Source organism: Bombus flavifrons, chromosome 16 (genome assembly GCF_040668555.2).
Source record: "Bombus flavifrons isolate JBK064 chromosome 16, iyBomFlav1_principal, whole genome shotgun sequence".
In the NCBI taxonomy this organism is placed as follows: Eukaryota; Metazoa; Arthropoda; class Insecta; order Hymenoptera; family Apidae; genus Bombus; species Bombus flavifrons.
This window is the reverse complement of record NC_138457.1, coordinates 2,109,913-2,119,398: the sequence shown is the minus strand read 5'-3', so window position 1 is coordinate 2,119,398 and position 9,486 is coordinate 2,109,913. Positions and strand designations below refer to the sequence as shown.

General features: G+C 40.8%; 1 protein-coding gene across 1 annotated transcript; it reads left to right on the top strand.

The window, feature by feature from the left end:
• The first annotated feature begins 3,830 nt into the window (after positions 1-3,830).
• Positions 3,831-7,228, top strand: LOC138188367 (uncharacterized). Its single transcript, XM_069130083.1, has 7 exons — positions 3,831-3,882; positions 3,967-4,115; positions 4,189-4,411; positions 4,480-4,605; positions 5,173-5,315; positions 5,800-5,974; positions 6,582-7,228. Exons 1-7 carry the CDS (start codon positions 3,831-3,833, stop codon positions 7,226-7,228), a joined length of 1,515 nt encoding a protein of 504 aa, XP_068986184.1.
• The last annotated feature ends 2,258 nt before the right edge of the window (positions 7,229-9,486 follow it).

Genomic DNA, 9,486 nt, shown 5'->3' with positions numbered 1-9,486 from the left:
CGTTAGGGAAAGTTAGGTGAACCTGTCACACCAAATGTCCTTCTTATCAAGCTGTTCACATTGAAGTTACCTTCGTCTACCATTCGCAAATGGCAACGCACTTTACCTAACAAAAAAATGCCCTCATATACGCACGTGATAGACTTCCTTAAAACACGGGCGAACAGCGATAGAACAAGCTCTACATCAACCGTGACAAAAAGGGCGTTCTACCAATGTCCCCGTCACCGACAAAATGTGCCGCGAGGACAAACATTCGCCACAACAAATAGGACGTTGGTGTGTCCGACATGCCAAGGATACCACGAAATTAGCACAAATTGTCTAGGCAGAGGACACTCTCATACTCAAAGTTCAGCCGGTTCGTATCGCGCATGCAGACAACGGCACCATACATATTTACATTAAGTACAAACTTACTTCAGTTCACGGGGATCTAGCGGTCGGTCGTCGAGCGGTCGGTCGTCGAACGGCCGATCTTCTAACGGACGATCACCACCTGGATCACGATCAATTAGTTGGAAATATCTTCCTCAACACGAATCTCGGTCATCACGAACCAAATCCACCGGATCAAATTCAGCATCCAGTCCTCAACGACTACGGAAGAAATGACTATATATGACGATGACTTCAAAAGGGACCGAGTCAACAATTATATCTCCGTCTATCCTACTGCATCACGATCTGTTAGTCTCAGCAAAGATCAACATTTTAAATAACAGGACACAACCAATCCGAGGTAGAGCTCTGCTAGATACCGGCTCTAGCATGAGCTTCATAACCGAAAAGTTTGCAAACTCGCTCGGTAAAACAGGGGAGATGTTCAGTTCCAATCGGAGCCCTCACACCTTGCCGCATCACAGCCACAATTACCTCCATAGATGGCACATATATGCGTACATTGACGTTTTTAATCATACCGACAATATCGACATTGGTCCCAGATCAACCAGTAGATCGCTCAATAATCCAAATAACAAGGAATCTCCGACTAGCCGATCCAAGATTCCATAAACCAAACCTGATCGAAATTTTATTAAGCGCGGGACCAATATTAGCATCACTATGCATCGGACACATCAAGATAAATCGATAAAACAATACCGACCTGTGTTTCCAAAAGATTCGATTCGGTTGGGTCATCGGGGGGAGACTAGCCGCTCAATCGACTACGCACTCATCTCACGCAATCATATATCGCGAATCTATAAGCGGATCTCGCCCGCTTTTGGGAAATCGACGAGGGACTGCGCACCACACACCTTTCGGAATCGGAACGACAATGTGAGGAGCACTTCCGAAACCATGTCCGACGCACCAACGAATGGCGATACAAATATTCTCATCTTTGGTTTCGGGTGCTTTCCTGAGCGTAAATTTAGCGCTATACAGTACCCGGGCACCCCATAGGGCCATAGGGGTTGGGGTTACGCCCAACCAGCGCACAAGGCACCCAGTGCCTTGCTACCTGGATTAGCTAAGCCGGATAGGGGCTGTCGTTCGTCTCAAGTCGAACGGGGCGCGTACTAAGCCCTTCCGTCTCTCCAGGACGGTTCCGGAGCAGGTCGAAAGGTCAAGGTTTACGTCGCCATATTCATATGTCTGGCAACGAAAGCTGCTCATATCGGGTTGGTGAGTGACCTCGCAACCGACGCATTCTTTGCCGCTATACGCTGATTCATCTCTCGGCGAAGACATTGCGCGACAATCCTTTCGGACAACGGCTCCAACTTCGTCCACCACACTTTGGTGGCTTCTGGGAATATCACCCGCGTCGTCGGCACGGAGCTCTACTCTCCGCAAGATCTTTAATGCCTGCACTACGTATGGATGAAACTCTAGCAACAACACCCATGGGAAATATATCAGAAGCCAGTTCCCTAATAACCATAGATGAAATAACTCATACTGCTAAAGACCAATCAGTCCTTCGAGAACCTCCTCCAATACCTCAGATACCATCGCAACCATCCGAGAACAGAACTTTCCCTGAACGTTTTGTACAAGCAGAGCTTAAAGCTACAGACGCTCTAAAATGCATCCCACAACCAAACAGAGACGACGATATAAGCATAGAAGATTTTATTCATGAAATACAAGAAATGAGAATGATGTGTAGCGAAAAAATATTATTATTAAAAATGATCAAAATGGAGAAAATTGTAGGAAAGGCCGCAATGGCAATCCGCAATGTCCGTATTAACGATTTTGAAACTCTATCCGAAGCATTAAGACGGAACGTAGATACTCAAACATCAGTAAGAAAACACCAAGATCAATCAAGAGAAATAAGGCAAGGATTAACTGAAATTGTACCAAATTATAACACTAGATTTCGATGCGCTTTTAACAAACTTTAATACAGCGTTACCAATGAGTATAAAGACGAACTAATTCGACAAGTAATGAACGATCGACTAAACATGGACTCTGTGACGGACTATGTAAGAGGCCTTCGTTCAGAAATAGGACAATTGCTATTGGTTAATCCTCCTTCAAACATCATCAACGCAGAACAAGAAGCAATGGACGTAGAAAGATACATTCGAGAAGATAACGCTCGTAACCGGATGACACGACAAACAACCGCCCCGCCACCTGATTGCAACCAGACGTCTTGCCCAGTAGGTAACCACTTCACGATTACAAATAACACGCATAACAAAACTCCACCCATACAAAACATTCAACCAAGAACTACGTTTCGATAATCCGAACGCGCACCATTGCCAGAACGAGCTCAACTACGATGCTTCAAATGCAATCGCCTTGGACATACGTCAAATCAATGTTCAAATTTTCGAATACCAGGCCTACAACAACGAGCACCTCCAATCAACAACATCGAGATGGAAACAGAAAAATCAGGATTAACGCGACTACAGGAGAACTCCCAACAGTACTCCTTGGACCAATTGGACAACCAAAACGAAGATTTCTTGCGGACTCAGTGTCAGTAATTAACCTACTCAAGCGGAAATGGACACCAAAAACAGAACCAGTACCCGTGAAGAAATTCGCAATGGGACTCTCTAATTTCGAAACCTCAGAACGTATCATTATAAATCTGTTTAACAAAAAGATAGACTTCTATGTAGTAGATAACGATTTTCCGCTAATAGAAGATGAAATATTGAGTTTACCCGCACTACAACAATTCAAATTCGAGCTTTCCAACGACAAATTGAAACTGGATGATAATATTATTTTGCTACAACGAGATTCGACCATAGCACCTGTGGAAACCATATCAAAGACAGTGTACCTAGAAGGAAAACGAACTCCCGTATGCTTTATCAATGGTGGTGAGTCAAACCTAAAAATTACTAACACTATTGAAGATTCTAACACCTACGATCAAATCTCAACATTCAAAAAATCAGTCAAACTCTTGCATACGGAAAAAGCTCTTAAAGAACCAATCGAAAAGATACTGGTTTATTATTTAGACGTCTTTAATCTTGAAACGGAACTCTTACCATGTACTTCATTTGCGAAACATACAATTACGCTAAAAGAAAATAAAATTATAAATACTAAATCCTACCGACTTGCTAAATGGCATATGGCTAGCGGTCGAATATACGGACGCACGATAAAAATACCGCACCTAGCGAGACTTCCTCTACGTCTAAGGCAGGGACTACCTGGCATAGCCTTACTGACGAGTCCACCGGTAGTCCCGGGACGAAACGCGAACTCTCTTTTCATCTGGCAGCAACCACCAGCACTCCCACTATACTTCCGCCAAAAATTAAACGACAAACGGACGAAATGCTTAAGAAAAATATCATAGAACCTTCCGACTCTCCTTACAATTCTTCAATATGGTTTGTACCAAAGAAACAACACGCCTCAGGAAAACAGAAATGGAGAATTGTAATTGATTTTAGAAAGCTTAACGAACTTACAGAACTTACATACTATCACAGTTAGGAAACGCAAAATTCTTTTCTGCCTTAGACCTATCCTCAGGATTCCACCAAATCCCTATGGATCCCGAATCGAAGAAATACACAGCATTTTCCACACCACAAGGACATTACCACTACGACCGACTGCCATTTGAACTCAAAAACGCACCAGCGGCGTTTCAAAGAATGATAGATACTGCACTCCGTGGACTTATTAACAAACATTGTTTCGCATATTTAGATGACGTTATTATTTTCGGTCAACCAATAGAAGAACACAACCGAAATTTGCAATATTGTATTGCAAAGACTTAAAGAACTGGGATTAAAGGTACAACCGGATAAGTGTGAATTTTTGAAACCGGAACTAGAATATCTTGGACATATCGTAACAGCTGAAGGAGTAAAGCCAAATCCGAAGAAGATAGAAGGAATTAAAATCTTCAGACAGCCTAAAAATCCAACAGAAGTAAAATCTTTCCTTGGGCTAGCAGGTTACTACAGAAAATTTATTCGCAACTTAGCAAAACTAGCGAATCTACTTACTGAACTCACAAAAAAGACATGCCATTCCATTGGTCTGACAAAACTCAAGACGCATTTGATACTTTAAAGGAAAAGTTATGTGACTCCCCAGTATTAAAATACCGAGACTACGACAAACCATTTGTATTAACTACTGACGCAAGTAACGATGGAATAGGAGTCATTCTATCCCAAGATGGACACCCATGTAACTACATATCAATGTTACATATCAAGGACTTTGAATCCACCTGAACGTAATTATTTTACAACCGAGAAAGTACTATTAGCAATAGTATGGGCAGCCAGACGCCTCCGATAATATCTGCTTGGACGACGATTTACCATTAGGACGGACCACCAAGCTCTTAAATGGCTTCAACATGGCAAAGACCCTTTATCAAGACTTATACGATAGAGATTAAAACTCGAGGAATACGAATACGACGAATACTACTAACCAGTATATATACTAACGAACCAGTTACACTTACGAACGAAGAACTAAACGCAGAACTTGACTCTGAATACGATATTCTATTTGAGTATGGAATTGTTTATCGGATCTAGTAAAAAACCAAAGTACTTAAAAATCTGTCCCAACAACAAAAGCTTCTATCAATTGAAGAAATCGCAATTTGGAGACTATGAAACACGGTCATGGCTCAACAAAATAAGGAATATCCTTCAAAAGAATGAAAAGATAAGTTTTGGAGATTACGGTTCACAGAAACCGAGAAAAATGAAATCAAGAGAATGATTCTATTCTACAATAGTATCGATAAAGACAAAGAATTTACATTAGCACGGGGGCCAATTCAGGAGTATACTGAAGAACAAATGGAGGAAATTCTACAAGAGAACCACGATTTAGTAGGACATCCCGGCATACAGAAAACATATGATCGAATAAGAGACCGATACTCGTGGATCCGAATCTTGTAGATAAGATTCAAGAACGCATCAAAACTTGTGAGACCTGTCAACCCGCAAAGATGACTAGCATTCGACCCAAAGAAGAACCATGTATAACTGACATATCGTTGGAACCAAACGACAAAATAGCAATGGACATATTAGGACCACTAAAGAAAAGAAAACAGGGCAATTCTTTCATACTCTCCATTCATGATGAACTCACAAAATATCTCATCCTTGTTCCTATAAAAAACCAACAGACAGAAACCATTTGGAATTCCCTGTTAAATTATTATATATATATGTATGTCGGAGATGAAAGGAAAACCGCAGCCTTCCCTTTGCAATTTTGGAAAAGTCCTCTAATGCTTTAGCCTAGATTTTATCATAGCCGTAATTAAGCAATTGTTGTCATTCAATATGATTGTAATTGTTCGAGATTAGTGATAGCGAGACAATTGGTGACAATTGGTCGCCGAACGTAGCCACGGTCACGGGATGGACGTTTTGCCTGACGGAGGTCTGGACTGGTTGTACGACTCTCCCTAGAAATGTGGTTGTGGCGGCATACGGCCTCAAGAACGGGCCTAGCCACATGGGATTGTACCTCGGAGGTGTCAATATAATGGGACACACGTTGTATCAATAATCACACTCCAGACAGAAACTGCTTAACAACGGCGATTGGAACTTTCTCGGTGCTTCCAACGAGTATATAACAAACAAGTGCAATCGTACAGCAAGGAAAATTTCCATCAGTTTATGATTCGTGCGATCGCCTTGGAGAGTGACACATCGAGCAGCTTATACCGAGCGTCTCAGTAATCGTATTTTGTGCTTAAAATTATTCTACGTATAGTAAAGAGTAATCCCGTTGACCGTGGATTCGTTTGAACCCAAGAACATTGTTAATAGCGTTCATTAAACTCATTATTCGTTAAACTCATTATTCGTTAAACTTATTATTCGTTAAACTTATTATTCGTGAAACATATTATTCGTTAAACTTATTATTCGTTAAACTTATTATTCGTAAAACATATTATTCGTTAAACTTATTATTCGTCAAACTTATTATTCGTTAAACTCAATATTCATTATACTTCGTAAAGGTCTTGTATATACGTGTAAATATAATCTCTGCTTCGTAAAACGATGGCTAATCCAAAGAATTGTTACGCGCCCTAAATTCTAATCTTAACCCGACATATATTTTTTCAGCACCTAAGAAAATACTGACAGACAGAGGAGAAAATTTTATTAGCGACCTAATGCAAAAATACGAAGAGGCCTTCAAAATAAAACATATTAAAAGTACTAGTTTTCACCCTCAAGGTAACGGATTACTAAAACGTGCTCACGGTGTAATCGTAGACATGCTAAAAACTGTTCAAAAAGACTCAGAGAAAGAATTGGACGAACATTTAAACTTTATATGCTTAGCCTACAACACAATGATATGCGATGCAACCGGTTATACACTTTTTGAATTAACATTTGGACACAAAGCTAATTTACCTTCAACTATAGCACGAAAACCACGACGCACTTGCGCAGACGAAGTAGCATTCAGAAAACGGGAATGGGATTCTAGACTTTCAAAAGCTCGCGACCAATTGATTAAAAGTAAACAAAGGTATCAAAGAGATCAGAGACGACGAATAATAAAACCACAGTCGATATTTAAAGAAGGCGATAGAGTTTTAATACATAACGATCATAAAGAGCATAAATTAGACATAAAATGGTTAGAACCCTACACTATTGAAAAAGTTAAAACACCTTACTACGAAGTTTTAATAGAAAAGAACATCAACAAAATTAATAGAAACCGTTTAAAACCTTATTTTCCAGGACGATCTCCATAGTTATAATATATTTAGCTAACACACAAAAAGAAATATTACCATTAAAAGAAGAAACACTAAGATTTTGGAGGACCAAAATCAATCTAAGGAGGGGGGTATGTGACATCAATTCACATCAGAGACCAAAGCCACACACACCGCGGGTAAGATGGCAACCACATGTCTACACATCCTTAGCGCGTACCCTTAATAGGCTTAGTGAACCACCATAAATCTAGGCATTTTCGTAGTTAAGGTCCTTCAGACCAAACAAGGATCTATTATTTCAAGTGTCCTTTACAGTTCTCTGTTGAGTGCCGAAGCGTGCAGACGTGTGTCTAGTACTCTGTGAAGTTCGTAAAACAACACGTGACGCCCATCAGCCGAAAGCGATTCGAAGCAGCGATGTAGCAGGAGAAGTCTGCCACTTGACCCTCCTAGAGTCGTAGGAGAAGTGATGAGTAGGAAGCCTCCTACCAACGTGGTTCGAGAGTGACCTTGTGCATGGGAAAACCCCGCCTGTTGTATTAGATAGCTATTCGGTTTTTCCTAATGGGTGCGTGCCCGCTTTCTCCGTGTTTTTAATGCGCCTAATAAACCCAAGGACCTCTCTAAAAACCAGATGCGCGTCGCAAATATTTTTAGCCTTAAGAAATCTTTCAGGACAACGGATTGAATGAAGATACATGTGTACACAATGAAAGAGAAAAGTTATGGTTGGTCCTTAGGTTTATTGAGGGTCGAAATGACGTTACGCAGGCCATCGGCTGCCCGGTCGCGAGAGCTGCAGCGCCGATGTTTTAGGCGACGTAACACGTGGTGTCGATTAGTATAATCGTAACGGGAATTTACGACTCCCGTTGACGTCTCTCCTCGCGATTGCGTCTCCCCGCGATTGGTCGAAATTACACCCTCACTTTTCCTAACGGAAGGTGCGAACAGCGAATCCGCGTTGTTAATTAAAAAGGGCACACCCACACCGAGCTTTCGTCCGTAATGAGACGAGAACACCTAAGGGAGAAATAGAAAAAGCCATCGAACAGTGAACATCTCTCCGATCAGCCTAACCTGTGCTAGAAAATAAAGACAGTAGTTGTGTTACAACTCAGTTACTTTGTTTCATCAACCTACCCTTAAATTTACGTGACAACTCCATGGACACAGCCGAAACACCAACAAAACAAAATACAGGTAAAAATCCCCCCCTCCCCCCACCTATCTTCATTGACGACGTCATCGACATTCAAACAATGGTAAGGTCCATTGAGAAAGATATTAACAAAGAAGATTACAAACTTAAAATAAACAATAACCAAATCAAAATTCTGCCGACTAACCCAGAATCATACAGGAAACTAACCAAGCTACTAAAAACCGTAAACGCAAACTACCACACGTATCAAATTAAACAAGAAAGACCTTTACTAGTGGTACTACGCAATATCCGCTACTCAACTAACTTGGAGGAACTGAAGTCCGAACTCCTAAATCATGGCCACGAGGTAACAAACACAAGCAACATAAGACATAGAATCTAGAAAAACCCGCTATCCTTATTTTTCATAGACTTAAAACAAAAGCCAAATAACAAACAAGTATATAATATGAATCGATTAATGAATTCAGTAGTCAAATTCGAACCTCCTCTTATAAAAAAAAGATAGTGCAATATAAAAGATAACAAAGGTACGGTCACACGCAGAAATACTGCAACCGTAATTTCCGCTGCGTTAAATGTGCAGGTATACACCCTACTGAGCAGTGCACGAAATCTCCAGAAATCCCTGCTAAGTGCATCCTCTGTCAAGGAGACCACCCTGCGAACTATAAAGGTTGCTCTGTCTACAAAACCCTGTACACAAATAAGTACCCTAAATCCAGAGCAAAAGAGATAACCAATTAAGTACCCAGTCCTCAAAAATTCTTTACTACTTCAATGTCCTATGCCCAAGCAGTCCAAGGAAATCAAAACAATCCGAAAACACATAGGGACCCTTCTCATAATAGCGTTTCCAGTTCACAAAGCACGGACAACTTCGCCAGACTCGAAAAACTAATCGAAAAACAATCAGAACAAATTAATAACTTACTATCATTATTAACACTCATCATGGATAAATTAGTACGTCCCGACACAAAATAAAACCATGACGCATAGCTCTTTGGAATGCCAACGGTCTAGCACAACACAAATTTGAACTAGAACTCTTCCTTAAACAGCAGCAAATCGACATAATGCTCGTATCGGAAACTTACTTCACCGACAAAAACTACCTAAA